Source organism: Glycine max, chromosome 8, assembly GCF_000004515.6.
Source record: "Glycine max cultivar Williams 82 chromosome 8, Glycine_max_v4.0, whole genome shotgun sequence".
NCBI lineage: Eukaryota > Viridiplantae > Streptophyta > Magnoliopsida > Fabales > Fabaceae > Glycine > Glycine max.
Genome location: NC_038244.2, coordinates 10542760 through 10561417, shown reverse-complemented (window position 1 = coordinate 10561417; position 18658 = coordinate 10542760). Strand labels below are relative to the sequence as shown.

The 18658-nt window shown below is 33.2% G+C and overlaps 4 protein-coding genes across 7 annotated transcripts; 3 read left to right on the top strand and 1 right to left on the bottom strand.

The window, feature by feature from the left end:
• Nucleotides 1-1295: 1295 nt before the first annotated feature.
• Nucleotides 1296-3559, top strand: LOC100788206 (inactive TPR repeat-containing thioredoxin TTL3). Its single transcript, XM_003532783.4, has 5 exons — nt 1296-2113; nt 2241-2436; nt 2731-2903; nt 2983-3316; nt 3434-3559. The coding sequence occupies exons 1-5, from the start codon at nt 1296-1298 to the stop codon at nt 3557-3559; spliced, it is 1647 nt and encodes a 548-aa protein (XP_003532831.1).
• Nucleotides 3560-4504: 945 nt separating this feature from the next.
• Nucleotides 4505-5513, bottom strand: LOC100305905 (PLAT superfamily protein). The gene is made up of 2 exons (NM_001349678.1): nt 5405-5513; nt 4505-5285 (listed from the first exon to the last, which is right to left on the bottom strand). The coding sequence occupies exons 1-2, from the start codon at nt 5474-5476 to the stop codon at nt 4788-4790; spliced, it is 570 nt and encodes a 189-aa protein (NP_001336607.1). The 5' UTR covers nt 5477-5513; the 3' UTR covers nt 4505-4787.
• A 6437-nt stretch (nt 5514-11950) lies between these two features.
• Nucleotides 11951-12982, top strand: LOC102661744 (NDR1/HIN1-like protein 13). The gene has a single exon (XM_006586319.4). The coding sequence runs from the start codon at nt 12224-12226 to the stop codon at nt 12980-12982; it is 759 nt and encodes a 252-aa protein (XP_006586382.2). The 5' UTR covers nt 11951-12223.
• A 904-nt stretch (nt 12983-13886) lies between these two features.
• Nucleotides 13887-17854, top strand: LOC100787672 (uncharacterized). 4 transcript variants are annotated; one of them, XM_006585218.3, is made up of 4 exons: nt 13887-14040; nt 14442-14686; nt 15347-16101; nt 17260-17854. In XM_006585218.3, exons 2-4 carry the CDS (start codon nt 14447-14449, stop codon nt 17669-17671), a joined length of 1407 nt encoding a protein of 468 aa, XP_006585281.1. In that variant the 5' UTR covers nt 13887-14040; nt 14442-14446; the 3' UTR covers nt 17672-17854. The 4 variants fall into 4 exon arrangements, with proteins under 4 accessions (XP_006585281.1, XP_006585282.1, XP_025985398.1 ...); XM_006585219.3 differs by having other exon boundaries at nt 14028-14367; XM_026129613.2 differs by lacking the exon at nt 13887-14040 and having other exon boundaries at nt 14047-14686; nt 17274-17854.
• Nucleotides 17855-18658: the final 804 nt, after the last annotated feature.

Here is an 18658-nt window from a genome sequence, read left to right as displayed (position 1 = left end):
CAACCTGAGTTTTGTGATTACTAGTCAAATTTTATTTGTCTTCTTGAATCCATCGTCTCAATCCTTGTTTATTTTTTAAAAACATTAAAAATATTAGTTCTCATTTTTCTTATTTTTTACTTTCTCATCTTTAATACGCTTACTTGTTGACATTAACATACATGTTCTTTCCTCTTGTTTTTCTTGTATACCAAAGTTTAAATTCTATAACTGTCTATCTCAGTTTTTTCTCCAACTTATTTAGTTTCTTGAAACAAATGTTATTAATATTTTTCTGAATCAATGTGTCCACCACCTCCAAAGATTTATCAAAATACCAATAAAAAAATGGAAAAACTACAGTTTATTTAAGGGTCGATGTAACGACTCAAACCACGCAGCAAGTTAATTACATGTTATTAATACTCATAATCTATCGCGAGGGATTCATATTTACTATTTTAATAAGTTTTATTTTAATTGCTAAAAACCTAACACGACTCTCTTTTTCTATTCAAACTTAGACAGGCTATGAATAAAAGAGAAAGAATGTTACACACTTACAACGTTAAATAGTTTTAGACACTTAACTATCATGCATTATAAATTTATTAATTCAATATACAACAAATAGGTAATTTGATATGTTCCTTTTCTTCCTATGACACTGCTGATACGAAAATATGGTCATGCATTTATTTACACATATATTACAGTAGGTGTGCAAACGTGCGATGCTTGTGTGCCTTGGTTGTTAAGATGTAAGGAAATGAAGCAGGCCATATTAGGAAGTTTCCTCATTTCCAAAACTTTAGAGATCATTGATCCACATCCACCCATGACCGGGTCTCTGGGTTCCTGCCATAATCAAACAAGCAACTGAAACAAACAAAAAAAATGTTGGAGGAATAACAAAAAAACTGAACGCCAACTACTGCATTTTTTGGTTTTCAAAAAAAAAAAGAATTCTATGTCCTCTCTAGATGATGCAATTTCATATGATCATTCCAACTGCAAGAAACAGAAAAGGAAAAAAAATTGTTTCCTAGTAGTCCCTCCAGGATCTAGGATCGAAGTTGGTGCAATGTTTCAATGTTCGATTTCACATGGTTTGGTTGGAAATGTTTGAAGTCATCATTTTATAGAATCGATCTTTATTTGTACAATTCTTCATATTCCTTGAATTCTCATTTCTGGGCTTGTAATATACCAAGAGATTCAACCAGGCAACCAATCTATTAAAATCTAATCTACCTTAGAAATATACTGGTCCTTTAACATAAGCAAAAAGACAAAACAAACCAAACCATTGGAACATGGGAAACAACTTCCCACAGGGAAAATGTGGCTGTGGTGGCTTAATATTCTGGCGTCCTCCTCCCAACAACAACAATAACAACAGCAATGCCAACAAATTTGAGAATTTATCAAACGCCTCTGACACAAAAAAAGGTCAAGGTGGCTGTGAAGATATAACTTTCTCAGGAACAGCTTCATCTAATAAACCCACAAATTCTTCAACTCGTTCTGGCACCAAGCCAAACCATGTTGTTAACCAAAACTACCAAAGGAACCATCCCAAAGTGTCACCTACCGAGGGCTATGTCAGCAATGGAAGAAGGGTCCCTAAAGAAGCAATTGGCATTTCTGGTGAACTGGAAAGCATGATCACCGATCGCCAAAAGGGGAGCAGCAACCTTGTTCGTGCTTCTTCTAGCAACGTTATGATGTTTAATAATTTAGGTAACCTCAGGCAAGGAGGGAATACAAATACGTATTCTCAGAACCCTGTTGCCAATGGAAGATACACAAACCAAACGGTGGAGAATGTAAGTAAAGGAAACAAGGAACAACCGGGTTCTCTATGCAGGGTCGTGTCTACTAGAATGAACCCCGAACAATTAAAGATAATGGGCAATGAGGATTATAAGAATGGAAGATTTCAAGAAGCATTGGCTCTTTATGATGCTGCAATTGCAATTGACCCTAATAAAGCTTCCTATAGGAGCAACAAAAGTGCAGCATTAACGGCTCTTGGGAGGCTTCTGGAGGCTGTGTTTGAGTGCAGAGAAGCCATTCAAATTGAGCCTCGTTATCAAAGAGCTCATTACCGATTGGGAAACTTGAACATGAGGTAATCTCACACAAGAAAAAGATGATGATTGCAGGATATACTCCCTCCAACTCTTCTATATTTTCTTTCTTTCTTATTGGTGTTGTGATGTTGTCACTAATAATTGTCAGTTTCTATTTGCCTACAGATTAGGAGAAATGGATAAGGCTCTTTATCATTATAAACAAGCAGGACCAGAGATTGACCCAGACGAGAATGCTAAAGTCAAAAAAATTCAGGTCCATTTGAACAAATGCACCGAGGCACGTAGGCTAGGAGATTGGAACAAGTTGATTAAGGAGACCAATAATGCTATTTCATCTGGTGCAGATTCTGCTCCACAGGTTAGCTACTACCCTCTATTACATGATCTAGAGTCACTGTGGTCTCGATCAATCTTCACCTGACACGTAGCACAACTTCACTAACTTTTCGATTCACATAAATTGAAAATCTCAGTTATATGTCATGTAAATATTGATTGAGACCATAGACATATAATCATCTTGAATCATGTAATAATTTCTCCTGTTACACATTGAACTCTGAATTAGATCTTTCCCTCGATCGATCAGACGCACATGCATACATGCATGCCAATCATGCTGAAATGTCTCTGATTGTGGCTTTACCTGTAGATATTTGCGTTGCAAGCCGAGGCATTTTTGAAGCTCCGTAGGCACCAACATGCAGAAGAAGCAATGTCAAAGGGGTCTAATTTTGATGTTGATCATTGCACCAAGTTCTTTGGACCTATTTGCCATGCAAATACATTGGTGACTCAGTCCCGGGTTCATTTGGCTGCTGGCAGGTTGATGTTTCGTTTCTAATTGAAAAGCTGAACGTGTTTCTGATTAATCTCTATATATTCACACAATAACTTGCACCAGATTTGAAGATGCCCTAGTTGCAATTCAGAGAGCATCTAGGCTTGATCCAAATAATAATGAGATGAAGAAGGTGATGAGGAAGGCTAGAGCTGCGGCTGCAGCTCGATCAAACGGAAACGAGCTTTTCATGGCATCAAAATTCTCTGAAGCATCTGTTGCCTATGGAGAAGGGTTAGAGCATGATCCATATAACTCGGTTTTGCTATGCAACCGAGCTGCATGTAGATCCAAATTAGGCCAATTTGAGAAGGCTGTGGAAGATTGCAATGCTTCTCTTAGCTTGCGTCCATCTTACAGCAAGGCTAGGCTGAGAAGAGCAGATTGTAATGCCAAGGTAAAAAGAAATACCACTTAATTAAATTTCCTTTATTTACTTACATAATACAATGCACTTTTAACATTTTTATGTGCTTAATTTGTGTTATTGTGTATGTTTATGATACAATTGTAGTTGAAAAGATGGGAAGCTTCAATACAAGACTATGAAATATTGCTTAAAGAGACACCGGAGGATGAAGAATTAACAAGGGCTTTGTTGGAGGCCAAAGAGCATCTTATACAACAGCGAGGTGAATGAAGGTCAACGCTCATGAAGTGTTATAGAGAAATAGTTAAGGTGAGCACAGGAAAAAAGGGCCCTAATGTGCTTGCATGGTCAAGGATGACAGGCAAGCACACTTATTGTCAATGATCAATACTCAAATCCTTTGAAGAAAAAGGATAAAGCACGTTGTGGAGGAGGAACACTACGGGCCCGTTGCCAAGGGAAAGGTACAATTTTATTTGATAAAAAAAAATTACTTATTTATATTGAGATTGATGTTTAAATTAAAAATGGTCGGAGATAGTTTGATAACATCTCATGTTATACCATGAATAAATTGATTTTAAGCAAAAATAAAATAAAATTTAAGCGAAGATATATTAATAAATATATTTCATCTCTAAAAGTAAAGAATAGAGCTTGTACGCATTTGTTTTGATCTTCCTCTCTCTTTTCCCTTTTAGAAAGAAACTTTCTGGACTCATGATTCTAAAAAAATTCCGATTTTTACGTTGGTTTGTTAATTCACATGCTGGAATGACATTGAAATAGAGATTTTTAACGGAATTCAAATGTAAATTATTAGAAAATATTTTTATTTGTAACTTTTAAATAATAATCCAGCTTTTGCTCATACATACAAGTTTCTTGTATTTCTTGTACTCTCGTGACACGGTCTCATTAGAGTATGTTTAGTTTTCCACCTGGGCGAAATCTCCAACACGTAAACAGAAAAAGTAATGTCTAAAGTTTATGAATTTAAACAAAAAAAGCAAACACATATGAAGTTATATCCACTGTTTCTCTTGTGAAATTTATGTGTAATTTTCCTCGCCAATTCCAACGGCACCTATGTAATCTGGATGAAAAAATTTACTGTTTATCATTGAACAACCAATATAATGTTTATCCTCAACTAAGCCAATATAATATAATGTTAGTAAACAAAAGGGCAATAGTGGCACGTAAGACCAAAAGAACTACTCCATCAATCGTTCCATCTATATATTATTTGGAAAAGATAAAGTTGAGTAATAAATAGTTGGCTACCATTGAGGCATTAAGCATATAGTAGTACTGTCATATCCAGATCATCGAGGCCATACAGATAGGGCCAATTATTATTGAAGACTACATAGACAAAACGGGTTGTTAACCCAAACCCGATGCCAATTCAAGTACTATGGCGATCTGTTTCTCAATATTAATAAATATAAATACACGAAGCACACATAAAACACCAGCGACTCAAAAACCTTCCTCAGGCTCGTGCATTCAAAATAGAGAACGCAGATCCGGATCCGGATCCGGGGCGCTCCGAAACGGGCTGGGCCCGGTCCAAACTGTAGCGGCAGTGGTTCCTAACGGCCCAAAGCTGGTAAGGCGAAGTGTCGAGAGCGAGCCACTGCTCCACCTCGTACTGATCCTGAGCGCAGGAAAGGTGGGGCCCAGTGGAGGTGACCTGGACGTAGTTAAGGTACCAGCCGTGGTGAGAACCCGATCCGTCAGAAGTAACGTTAACGGCACAGACGGGTCCGTCAAGACAGGGTCCCCTTCCGCTGAAGATGTCGAGGTTGCCGCGCTCGAAGTAGTCGTAGCCCTTGCCCATCAAGCCGCCCCATGCTTCGAGGTTTTTAATGTAGATGTAGTAGCCGTACTTGTCGTACAGCTTCAGCCCGATCTTAGAGTCCGTTCCGCCCTTCAACACCGAACCGGTTCTAACGTATGCAGTGTACACACAATCGTAGTCGTAGTCGCTCTGCATCATATATATTGGATTTCAAGCTTAGTAGTGAGACACAAATTAACGAGATCGTTAAAATTAGGAATGATGATATTTTGTTATGAGTTAGTAGTGGGAGAGGATCGAGTTCTTACCGATCTAACGGTTACGGCGATGCTGAGTGAGAACAGGAGGAGGAGAGACAGAGACAGTGTTGCAGGTGCCATTTTTGCGTCCAAGTGGTGATGAGGGGAAGTGCTGGTGCCACAGGTACTTATAAATAGAGCGAGCCAGCGAGGGACACATGATTCATCACTCTCCTCAAGGAAATTATTAAATTACTATTAATATTCGCTTTCTAAAATAGCTAGCGGAAACATGTTGATGTGTTTATATTTTTATTACGTTAAATTTAATATTTTGTATAATTTTTATCATGTTAAAATTAATATATCTTATATATTAATCGATGTGAATATTAATTTGAGGTAAATTATATTTTTTAATTTAATACATTTTTAGTATGTTATTATATTTTTGTTGTATTAAATTTAATATATTATAATGATTTTTTTATTATACATTGTAACTGCATAATAATAATAGAACTACTTAATAAAAAAATTATTAAAAAATAATTATTAAATTGCAATGTGAACTTGAATGTTTTAAATAGGAACAAAAGCATATATTTTTATGCTTCTATTATTTATAATCATTTATAATAAAATTGTAAATAAATAATATAATTGTATGTACATATTTTTCTAACTAAAATGTTATCATAAATATCTCATATCACTTTTCAAAAATTGTTTCTCTATTTTTAATTTTTTCTTTATTTCATTATTTAATTCTTGGTACTTATTTTTCTTTTTTATATTTAAAAATCTTATTTTTCACATACTTTTAATAAAAATAGCATAAATTATAAAATTAGTTTAGGACACATGAAATTTTTGGATGAATTTGAATATGATTAATGTTTTAAAGAAGAATATTGGATGGTGAGGTGCTTTTATAATTTTCCTTGTTCAAATTCATATTTTAACTATCATTTTTTTATAAGTACGCTAGATATGCTGTAAAATATTTTATTAACTATTGAATGGTATTATATTTATTTCTAATTTAGAGAGATAATTCTTCTTATATATTACCCCAAACTGATACGATAACATAACAATTCAAATGTAATAAGATAACATATGTTATTGTAGTAATTTAAATTTAACTATAATGACAATGTGACAATATGTGTAAAATTGAATAAGTAAATATTACACGCAAGAAATAGATGTTATGATTTTTCAAATAAGATAAGCAATCCAAATCAATAACCAATTCTTTTATCCTATTTATCATTTATCTTCTTTTTCCTTTTCCTAATTGTAAAACTTTTGCATCATTTATTTCCACATTTATAATACAACGAGTCTTTATTCTAGCATTATCTAAACCTATATGACATGACACATGCATGATCTTGTTTTCTCTTTCTTTGATTTACAAAAGGAAATCAAAGTATTAAAAAAACTACAAACTATGTAAACCAAAAAAAATAAATTAAAACAATCCCTAATAAATGTTAGTAATCAAACACTAATATGAGAAATTTTCAAGTGGACATATAATATCAAAACTAGTTTTAAAATTAACAAATATCTAAAATTAAATTAATTCTTAATTTTTTAAAATTAGCAGTTTAATAAAAAGAGTTCTATAAAAAATACAAAAAAAATAAAAAATGAATAGTTTTAAAATTTGCAACTATATCTATAAAATGAGTTTTAAATTAAAATGGCAAGTTTTAAAAATCCATTTATTATTAGTTGGTAGATTTAAAAAATTAAAATGAAGTTAAAGATTAAAAAAAATTGGTTATTTACAAATTTGATTTAGGAGAAATTTTAAAATGGACAATTATGTTACCAACATATTAAAAAACGACCAATTTTAAAATCAAAGTGGGTTTTAAAATCAAGAAATAAAAAAATGAAAATGAATTTTAAAATAAAAAATAGACAATTTTAAATTTGGTTTAATAGAGATGATTGTGTATATAATCGCTAGAGATATATGGTTGTACATTGTAATAAGAAAAATATAAAGATAAAAAGAAAAGAAATAAAAATAATTATATAAAAAGAATATTAATATAAATTAGAGATTATTTGTCTTATCATCCAGGCATAAAGTGAGAAATAAACATAGAACCATCAATGTCTAGTCTTTTTTCCTTTGTTTTGCTAATTACTTTTCCTTAACAACATTAGCACTGAACATGTTTTGCTTGAAAACCACCAAAACTGTAAAGGCAATATTTATACACATTTCTTCACAGTCTTTCTCGGTGATCCTTTCGTAGGACTCTGCGTCATTCATCTTTGGTTGTCGCAGTCTTTCTCTGTCATTGCCATTTCGTCACATTGTGCCAAAACTTGCTCCAAATTGTAGTATAGAGCATTTGTTGTGGCTTTATTCATAAAAAAAATAAAATAAAATTATAGGTAGTTATTGTGTTTTGAAGAAAGTGAAAATTTTACATAAAGTGAGTGTTTTCATGAACCATTTATATAACATAAGTGGTTACATGAATAGAAAAAAAAATTTAAATTTTGAAAAGTAAAATAGTCTTTGTAAAAATGGAAATCAAAAGGTAGTTACCAAAAGAGGTATCCCCTTTATCTATTAGTATGGATAACAAAACCATCTTGCAAAATTTAACAGTAAAAATAATTTATCATATTTTTTAAAAAATTATTTTATCTTTTAAAGGTCAATTTATCATTATATCATATTTTCAGAGATAAATTTAATCATTTTAAAAAAATATTATATCAAACTTATCAAAACAAGTTAATGCTTAACAAAATTACACATACTAATAAGAAAAATAAAATATATATTTTATCCTTAATTTTTTTTAATTTATAATTTTTATCCATAAACTTTTCACCCACTAGTCAACCTTCTCAAACTTTTTCTCCATCTAACTTTCTCTCCAACTAGTATTTTAGTCCTTTCCCACTTTTAACATCAACTAACTTTGATTATTGTTTTAGGAAACAAAAATGAATACGTCATTATTTAAAGAATTCTACAGCTAGTTTTGAGACAGCTAATATTTTTTTTAATATTTTATTAAAGTGCTATTAGTATAAATTGAAAACGAATTTAGAATAAGGTTGAGCCACAAAAGAACAAAACTTATTCTTTAAAAAATGTTTCTATTAAAACGGATTAAAATATATCTCATAAAGATGTAAGTTTCTGTAAAAGAGATCAATCAACTAAGTTTAAACAAATCTTATAAAACAAAAGTGTAATTTTTCATATTTATAATTTAACTAATTTTAAATCTTTAACATTTTTATATGTTACTTTAATGTTTAAATTAGTGTTTATTTATGGATTGTGAAATTAAATTAACATCTGAAGTATTTCGGGACACAGGTATCTTTATGCATGGCTAATTTGTTTGTTTCATCTTTTTTTTTTACTAGATTTGTATATTTCTTTGGTGTAAATCATATATTTTTTGACTGAAAGTTAAAAATTAATTTATTGAGAAATTGAGATTTATTTAAAAAATTAATCTCTCTCAACAAATATTTTTTTAACATAAATTAAAAATCAAACTCATAAAAACAAAAGAAGAGGGGTAGGTTAGGGCCCAAGTCCCCTCCCTTATCACTTCTCATTTCCATAGATACATATTTTTTAACTTAGGTAATGTAAAATTGTGTAAAATTAACTATCTATATTATTATTAGAATACTTGTAATAATGATCTAAGGTTAGTTAATATAAAATTAGTTGTGTTTATTATTATTATTATAATGGTTAAGATGATAAAACTAATTATGTATTTGTTTTTTATGATCATGATTAAATTTATTATCATTTAAAATAAAAATAACTTCCAATTTTATCTGTAAATTATTACTTATTAAAAGTTAGATTTTTAAATAATTCAAATAGAAAGAAAAAATTAGCCCCTTCTTTAATAGCTAGGTTTCTTGATCCGTCTATGTCTACCAAGCAGCACCCATGCCACAACACGTTGATGGATTTGTATATTTTATCTTAGAATAATAAAATAACACATGTCACACGCTCAAACAAAAATATTTCTTAGAATATAAAATGGCACATGTTGCACGATTTCACGTTATCGAAATCTCTGAATGAGTCCCTAGTTACTTCTAGTATATTATTAGAAAAATATCGATGATGGTTGTTTAAATTAAAGGAATCTATTAAAAAATTGAAATTATAACTTGAAAATTATAAATTTTAAAGTATACATATTTAAAGAATTCGTACCTACTAATATCTTGTGTTGTGTGTGAGATAACGTGCAATATTCAGATTTCAGAAATGCCTTGAAGAAGAATCAAGACTCAAATTACAAAAGCATAATGTCAATTCAGAAATGGAAAACAAATTGAAAAATCCAGAAATCTAAATAGTTTTAGAGAGGAAAGAGAAATTAAAAGTAAGTCGTTTATAATTAAAGGAAGGCAATTTAAATAAAAATTATTTTAAATAAAAAATTGTAAAAATGTGCAATGAAAACCAAGAAATTTGAGAAAGAAGAGTATGAATTGCAAGTTAAAATGTGCTAAAAAAGGGCTGATGAAAAAAAAAAGTGATCCTTTAAAAAAGTGCTAAAAATTAAATAAAAACTAACAATATATAATTGAATGTAATTTATCAACTTTTATAAAATTAAATGACAGTATTTAGTGTCTGCCTCCAATATATGAATTTGGGTGGGGTTAATTATTTTTTATAAATGAAAACGTTATTAATAGGCCTAGAAGCCTATAGGAAAACTGATATTATCAATCCCCAAGGCGTTAGGAATGAAATTAGGAGCTACATAAAAAATGTTGTATCACACTATTAAAGACCCAGACCATACTTAGCCAAAGCATCAACTGCTTGATTTGTCTAATAAAACACATGGAACCAAATCACATTACTTTTAGAGTATGTTTGGATCAAGAAATTTAATAAGGTAATTCAATTTTTTAAAGAATTTTAATTACTTTTCAATTAAATAAGATGTTTGGATAAAAATTTGAAAAGAAATTGAAATTTAAGTATTTTCATCAGGGATTTTAGTTAACTAAAATATTAGCATTTCAAATTCTTTCATTTTATAAAAGAATTTGAAATTCTTTTGTGTTGCAGGATATTCATTCTCTCACTATTCTCTCTCTTGCAACAGTGCAACAGCTTCTCCCGATACGTGTCGTTTTTGCTTCCCCGTTGTTGCGGATTCGAATATCTTTCATTTCCAACTCAATCGATTTGTCGATACGACTTGCCATTTAGCACGTTCATGTTCATGTTCATGTTAGATTCGTCTGTTGCAGTGATTTGATTTTGATTTTGATTATATGCGAGAGTGTTGCGGAATTTTCAAGAAGTTTGAATGTTCGTTCATGCATCTGGAAGCACGCCACCACGTTAAGGTTTGTCCGTGGAGAGAACGCCGATGGCACCAGCGACGCGAACGGGCTCGCGTACGCCGAAGCCGAGTAGCCGTCGCTGCTTCCGCCGCCGTGGGAGTGGGACTCGTTCTTCGGGGGTTTGTTGTAGGGGGCAGACGGTTGGGCGAAGGGGAGGCGGAGTAGGGCTGAGCGGGCGACGGCGCGCCGTAGCTGTAGCTGGGAGGCTGGTGGAGATAGTCAGACATGATGAAATTTGAAAGAGGGTTTTGAGTTCTGAAAGGTTACAGATTTGATTGCTGTTAATTGTTGAAGACGCCTAAGTGAGAGAGAGAGACGGCAGAAATTATTGTTATTATTGTGTTCCCATTTTTATCCAAACACAAAATTTAAAAAATGAAGAAATTTAAATTGTAGTATTTGAAATTCTCAGAATTTAAAATTCTTTAAAATTTTAAATTTCCTCATCCAACAGACTCTTATATCAATGTTGTGAATTGTTCTCTCGAAGTTATAACAAGGATACAATTGTGAACAACCATTAGACATTACTATCTGAAAATTAAAATAGACAATAATATATCAAAAACCTTTAATGCAAGCTAACTTCTAGCCATGAAAACCTCTGTCCGAATTTAGTAGCATACAGGATTTTTAATTGACTAATTAAATGCCATTTTTGATACTTTATGTTTTAGCATTTTTTTTTGTATTTTAAGTTTCGAAAGTTTTATTTTGTTACTTCTAGAGTTTAACTTATATATCATAAATGTTAGACGGTTAAATTATAACTTAAAATAAAATTACACTCACCTATTTTGAGATATTCTTGAATGGCAAATAAATCCTTAACAAAAATAAATAAAGCAAACATCATTTAGTAATGATTAATATTAATATTTGTCTGTATTTCTGTATTTCAGATTGTTTTTCTCATCTTGGGAAAAAGAGAAAGCAAAATTAATAATAATAACGTGATAAAAAAATATAAGGTGAACACGTAAATCAAAATGTGAAGAAATGAGAGTAATTTTCTTTTAAATTTTGCCAAAGTGCAAGTCGCACCATGAACATGGTATACTGCATCATTTTTGGTTGTAGTTATTACTTTGTTAACAAGTATGGTAATTACACTCAAAGCACAAAAACAGACATAATTCTTGATACGCACTAAAAATAGACGAGTTCAGAAAACTAATTATGTCAAAACACATGTCATTAAAAAAGTTAACAACCCGATCGATCGATATAGACACACACACCCGTCATAACAAAGCTGTACGAACTCCCAAAAAATAACAAGCAAAACGTCCCCATCCATGCATGCGTTGTGCGCTTGAGTTTTCCACGCTGTCACAACCCCCAATATCTCATTCAAACCCCTAACCCCCCAAACTAATTCTCTTCGCATGCAAGCAATCGTTGAACTCGTTCGTCCACGAACAAGCCGCGTCGTAGTCATTCACACTACGCGCGCACGTTAGCCCCTTCAGCGGGCGTGCGATTGCTTGCATGACAATGGAGGGGCACGCCGACCACAACTCCGCCGTGTTGCCGCCACCTCCTGGCCGCCACGCCCCAGCCGCAGGCACGTACATCGTGCAGTTCCCGAAGGACCAAGTGTACCGCGTTCCACCACGCGAGAACGCGTTGATCGTGGAACAGTACCGCAACCCGGCCACCGCGAAAAAAAGACGCGGCGGTTGTTGTTGCTGTTGCAACCGTCGTGTCTTGATAACCTTCGCTCTCGTGGTTACCACAATCGTTGCCGTGGTTGGCATCACGTTGGCCACGTTGTACTTTATTTTCAGCCCCGCGGGTCCCAAGTTTACTGTCTCCCATGTGGCGGTGAATAGGAACAACAAGAACTCGCAGGGGGCGGCGGCGCAGTATGAGGTTTCGTTGAGAGCGAGGAATCCGAACGAGAAGTTGGCGATTCAGTACCAGGAAGGGGACGTGTCGCTGTTGTTGTTCGATGAGAGTAAGGTTGCCGAGGGGAAGTTTCCAACGTTGGAGCAAGGGGGAGGTGAGGCGAGTGAGGTTAAGCTTGAGCTGACCGGATCCAGTGGAGCGTTTCCCAGGGGAATGCATGGTGGGGACGCAGCCGTGGATTTGAAATTGGAGATCAAACTTGCGATAAGGATTAGGACCGCGGGTCTCGAAACGTGGGGTATGAGCTCCAATGTGGCGTGTCAGTTTAAGGTCAGTGGTCTCGGTAACGACACGAGAATCTTGTCACAACAATGTGATACCAAATTCAAGCAATATTGATTAATTGAAGAATATTGGTTAATTAACATTTAGGATCATGGGATGGGATTGGGATATGTGTCTTATTGTTGTAGCATGGCAAACACTGCACTTAAACCATGATGTCATCCTTCTCTGTCTTCTTTTCAGCTTAATTTGTTAGGTACGTCTTTTGATTGTTGCTTAATCAATTTCTTCTTCCCTTTTGGTCCTTTTTATTGGATTTTTTTGTTTAATTATTCCTTGATTAAACATAGAAATGGAAAGTAAACTGTGTTCTAAGGAATGAGAAAAAAAGAAGGGAAAAGTAATGCTGAATGAAGAACGGAAGATGTCAAGATTTCATGTTCATCGATCCAAGATTGCTTCATTGAAAATTGGAGAAATTATTAAATAATTTTAGACAAATATTAAGTACTAATATTAAATTTACCTAATAATTTCATCCAAAAGTAAAATAGATAAATAAAATACTCTCTTTGTCCCTTAAATATAAGGCTTTATTTCAATTAATTCATCTTCTTTAAGAAAAAAATAATTATCACATTAAAATTATCAATTATTTATATTATCATTCTAAAATTATCTTTTTATTCTTTTTCTATCCACTTATTTCTCATTAATATTTTAGAAAAAAAATTAAATAAAGATGTATAAAAAGAGAATTAATACATCTAAAGATTAAAAAATAATTTTATAATTTTTTTTTTTGAAAATAATCTTCTGACTAGAAATGCAGGAAGTATAATAATAAGTGTCCTTGTCATGTGTGTAGCCACTAAAAAAAATGTTAGGCGATGGCAGTGTCTTTGTCATGTGTGTATAGCGACTAAAATTTGTTTAATAGATCCAAATTATCAAACGATTAATATAAACGTTCAGAATCTAATCATCTTTTGATATTGGGCGCCACTAACAAATTAACACCAGAGAGATTGCACGCCCACAAAACCAACCAAACCATGGTTCCACCCACCAGACCCAAACACTAGCCAGAGAGACCCAATCGTGTTGCTGCGTTGAACCACATTTTTTATTAAATAGTTATGCATATCATTACAGCAGCAAATGAATTCACGGTAGTTTTTCTTCCTCAGCGTGCAAATCACTATTTTCTGCAACCTAAACCCGGATTCTATTGCCTCATCTAATTTTAAATATTTTTGTTCCTCTTTTCAAGTATTTCTAGGTTTCATGTGTAATTTTTGAATAGATTGTTTTTAAGAATAACGTGTAAAGTTTGTATCCATAATTTTTTCCAAACATGATATTTATGACTTTTAAGAGACTATTACTTGATCTAAGTCAACCGAACACTCCCCCACTTGTTGTAATCCGCTCCTGTCCAAAGTCAAAGACAGGGCAAAATCCTCTGTTCTTGGATCTGAATCTTAAAAACTAAACATGTGAGAACAATAATTCATCTAAAACATGAAGATGAAAGCGGAGACATTGACGTTAGTTCTGGTGAATCTGGCAGGTATTATGGAGAGAGCAGACGAGTCTCTGCTTCCAGGAGTGTACAAAGAGATTGGTGCTGCTCTGAACGCAGATCCCACTGCGCTAGGTTCACTCACTTTCTTCAGATCAATTGTTCAATCTTTATGTTACCCACTCGCTGCATACCTCGCCACTCGTCACAATCGTGCGCATGTCATAGCTCTCGGTGCTTTTCTTTGGGCCGCTGCCACATTCTTTGTTGCCATCTCCTCCACCTTCTTACAGGTCCTCACCTCTCTTTCAATTTCTTATCCTTTGTTAATTGTTTAATGAATATATATTCTAAATATATTTTTGTTAATACATCACATGACCTTACCTTAAATAGTACTTGTGTCAAGGGGTCGGTTAAGCAGGTACGTAAGTAAGATGTCTGAATCTTGATACTGTTTTTGATTACTGTGGATAAAAAAAAAATAGTACTTATTATTACGATTAAAGAATTATACCAAAATTAATTACGGTTGGAGATTAGATAAAAAAAAATAGAGAAGAGCAAATATATTTTCGAAAAGATACATATCTGTTATTCATTTACTCTTTAAATAGAGTTAGACTCAAATATACAAAATATAAAATCTCTTATTTTTAAACATGATTAGAACAGTTTCTAGTATGATAAAAAACAAAATCATAATTACTAAAGAATAAATCTTAAACAACAGACAATTTTAAATTTTAAAAATTTGCTAAAATATCCCTTCAAATCTAACTCTTGGAAGAGCGTTTCTTAACACATCTGTACTGTGATCTTCAGTTGTGCAGTAAATTAGTTTAACCTCACCTTCTCTTTTTGCTTCCCCTAAAAAAACAACTTGATCTAAAATGCTTAGTCCCTTAAATTAGCTTCAACAATTACACTGACACACTAACATGAATTATTAGGTAGCAATTTCGAGAGGTTTAAATGGGATTGGACTAGCCCTTGTTACTCCAGCAATTCAGTCCCTTGTTGCAGATTCCACAGTTGATAGCAATCGTGGTATGGCTTTTGGGTGGCTGCAACTAACAGGAAATTTTGGAAGCATCATTGGTGGGCTCTTTGCCGTGCTTATTGCCCCAACCTCATTTAAGGGTATACCTGGGTGGAGAATAGCTTTTCATCTGGTTGCATTGATTAGTGTTATAGTGGGTATATTGGTTTGCCTCTTCGCTAATGATCCACGCTTTTCAAAGGCCAGAGAGAGAGCAACAACATATGAAGCTCCAAACAAGTCCTTTTGTTCTGATATGAAAGACCTAATGAAAGAAGCGAAGTCAGTAATTGGAAATCCATCATTTCAGATAATTGTGGCTCAGGGAGTGTTTGGAACATTTCCAGGGTCAAGCTTGTCATTTGCCACTCTTTGGTTAGAACTAATAGGCTTCCCCCGCGTGACAACTGCATTCCTTTGGACACTATACGTGGTTGCTACTTCATTTGGGGGTCTATTTGGAGGAAGGATGGGGGATATTTTATCCCAACGGTTTCCAAACTCTGGGAGAATATTGTTGTCACAAATAAGCTCCAGTTCAGCAATTCCTCTTGCTGCAATTTTGTTGTTGGGATTGCCTTATGATCCATCCACGGCCTTCAAGCACGGTCTGCTTTTATTTATCATGGGGTTAATAAGATCCTGGAATGCTCCAGCCACTAACAAGTATGTATATCCAACATTGTACTTGTTTATTTTCTTTTCTATTTAAAATTCCCTACATTTATTGGATTTCGAAAACAACATAAAACACATCGCATTTGCTCTAGATAATCTCCTTTTTTATGTATAAAATAAATAATCTTCATTAAGATGAGGGTGTTACGAATAATCTTTAAAAGTTAAATGATGGATTATTTATGTTGAATTAAGTGCTTACCATAAATTAAAAAAATCAAAAGTTGTCTTATGTAGCGAGAGTGCTACTTATTTCATCATAGCTTATTAGAGCTACTTCAAATATTAAGGAGATGCAGCCATTATTAGCTTATATATGGATTGGATGTCAAGCAAATGAATCCTAAGTGAGAGATGCTAACTAAATAACACTAATTAAGAGATTGGATTATGGTATTTAAAGGTAGGTTGCTTAATATTGTGTTTTCCCCCTACCTTTGTGCATAATGTTGTGGTCCTGTTTTAGAAGTGAGCATAAGATATTTAGTTAGGAGTATGGTGATATGTTCAAATCGTAATTGTCTATCATTGTATAAATCTCGGTGTAAAGGTGTTTACAAGCACCAAGGCACCACATAAATGCAATTTTAAAGTTCTAGTTTATGAGTCTTATTTTTACTTTAATCCAAAATTTTAAGATTCTAATTTATGGATCTTATTCTTATTTATATAGTGTTTAATTTTCTCATTTTTATTCAATGTAAGATTTCATCTCACACTTATATTCTAACATTAAAAAAATTAAAAATACATTATGAATTTTCAGTTCTCAACTTTTGTTAATTGGATTGGGGATGGTATATCTCCATGCCCCTTGTTAGTTACCATTACGATCTAGGTATGCTAGCAGCAATCAGAACATTATCAGTACTTAATCAATCATCTATCTGTAATGGTTCAGAAACTTGTGATGACTGCAAAATGACAGTTAAAATGGGAGGTAGTTGTAGACGGTTTACACTAGAGAAATGTTATTTGTACATGTCAACTAAAAGAAATGAGGTGTAATAAATGATACGATGGAGAGAAATAGACTCAGAAAACATTGTATAAAATGTTATATGAATTGTTATATAAATAATACAATTACATAATGTGCACTGAATTAGTCGTTTAGTTTGCTTTGAAATTTAACCGTGTGAACAGTCCAATATTTGCAGAAATAGTCCCTGAGAAGTCCCGAACAACTATATATGCTTTGGATCGATCTTTTGAGACCATATTGTCATCCTTTGCACCACCTATTGTTGGAGCTTTGGCTCAGCATGTTTATGGTTACAAACCAATCACAAAAGGATCCTCAGATGAGATAGAAAAAGATAGAGAAAACGCTGCATCACTCGCCAAGGCACTTTACACTGCAATTAGTATTCCTTCGGTACTCTGCGTTTCCATCTACTCGTTTCTTTATTGCACGTACCCGAGGGACAGGGAGCGAGCGAGAATGGAAGCATTAGTGGAATCAGAAATGCAACAGCTACAGGTGGAAGACTATAATGATGTTGATTATCCAAGGGAAGAGGATGATAATGATGAGAAAGTTTTGTTGTCTCGGTAGTTTACTAAGTAGGGAACACGGAGGTTCATACACAGAAACATTTTCATTTGATAATTCAAGTCACTTGAAGAAGTGAAACATAGGAAGCACCGATATTTTCATTTGCTCCATGTATTTATATTTCACACACATATCTTACGCCATTTAGAAATATCATGAATGATCTCAAAAAGCTTTGATTTATAATTTTTATTTTGCTTTTTGTAATGTTTAAGAAATATGTTCTTGATTTTCACTCTTGGCTGCATCCTAACCTCAATGGGAGGATATCAAGCATGGGGCTGACTTGGAATCTTACCTTAATTTTCATCTTGGATGAACTACGGTTTTATCTTTACCAATAGATGACTACATAAAACGTGTATCGCGATAGAAGTCATGTTTAACTAGCCATTTCTAGAGGTTTAAGAAGCATTATCGTTGAAAGTGACTCCCAATAAGTTACTGTTAATTTGATTAAATCTAAGAACCAACCACATTATCCTTGTCACAGAGCTTGATTCAAGTTATTCACCATATAGCTAAATCAACCTCCTCAATCTCGTGGACACATATTGTTCATGTAGCCAATTCGGTCCATGATGTTTTAGCCAAGTATGGTATTCTTCTATGTTTCGGCCTTTAGGACCTTATCTCAAAAAAAAGAAGAAAAAGTGATTTATACTACCATAATTACGTCATAAAAAAAAGTATACCGCCCAACTTGTTCCTTTTTAATTAAATAAATAAAAGCACCATGGACTTGTTAATTCTTTAGAATCCTCCAACTTGTTCTATTTTAAGGTAGTTTCCATAGATAACCTCAAAAAGACTATATATAATACAGATACCGGCACATGGAGCAGCAGGATCTTTGCAAGAAAAAGACAAATGCGAGCATATATAAAAACATATTTTTGTGAATTTAGAACATTATGTTGGTTAACTTGTATCGTAAGAGCTAACCCATCAATCAAATTATAGTCATTAATATATTGGAAAAAAGCA

Coding starts and splice junctions, on each gene's coding strand:
- LOC100787672 (XM_003532782.4), top strand. CDS start 14,393: ATGAAGATGAAAGCGGAGACATTGACGTTAGTTCTGGTGAATCTGGCA. Junction 14,687..15,346: donor TCTCCTCCACCTTCTTACAG/GTCCTCACCTCT, acceptor ATGAATTATTAG/GTAGCAATTTCGAGAGGTTT. Junction 16,102..17,259: donor AATGCTCCAGCCACTAACAA/GTATGTATATCC, acceptor CCGTGTGAACAG/TCCAATATTTGCAGAAATAG.
- LOC100788206 (XM_003532783.4), top strand. CDS start 1,296: ATGGGAAACAACTTCCCACAGGGAAAATGTGGCTGTGGTGGCTTAATA. Junction 2,114..2,240: donor TTGGGAAACTTGAACATGAG/GTAATCTCACAC, acceptor ATTTGCCTACAG/ATTAGGAGAAATGGATAAGG. Junction 3,317..3,433: donor GAGCAGATTGTAATGCCAAG/GTAAAAAGAAAT, acceptor ATACAATTGTAG/TTGAAAAGATGGGAAGCTTC.
- LOC102661744 (XM_006586319.4), top strand. CDS start 12,224: ATGACAATGGAGGGGCACGCCGACCACAACTCCGCCGTGTTGCCGCCA.
- LOC100305905 (NM_001349678.1), bottom strand. CDS start 5,476: ATGGCACCTGCAACACTGTCTCTGTCTCTCCTCCTCCTGTTCTCACTC. Junction 5,286..5,404: donor TCGCCGTAACCGTTAGATCG/GTAAGAACTCGA, acceptor TATATGATGCAG/AGCGACTACGACTACGATTG.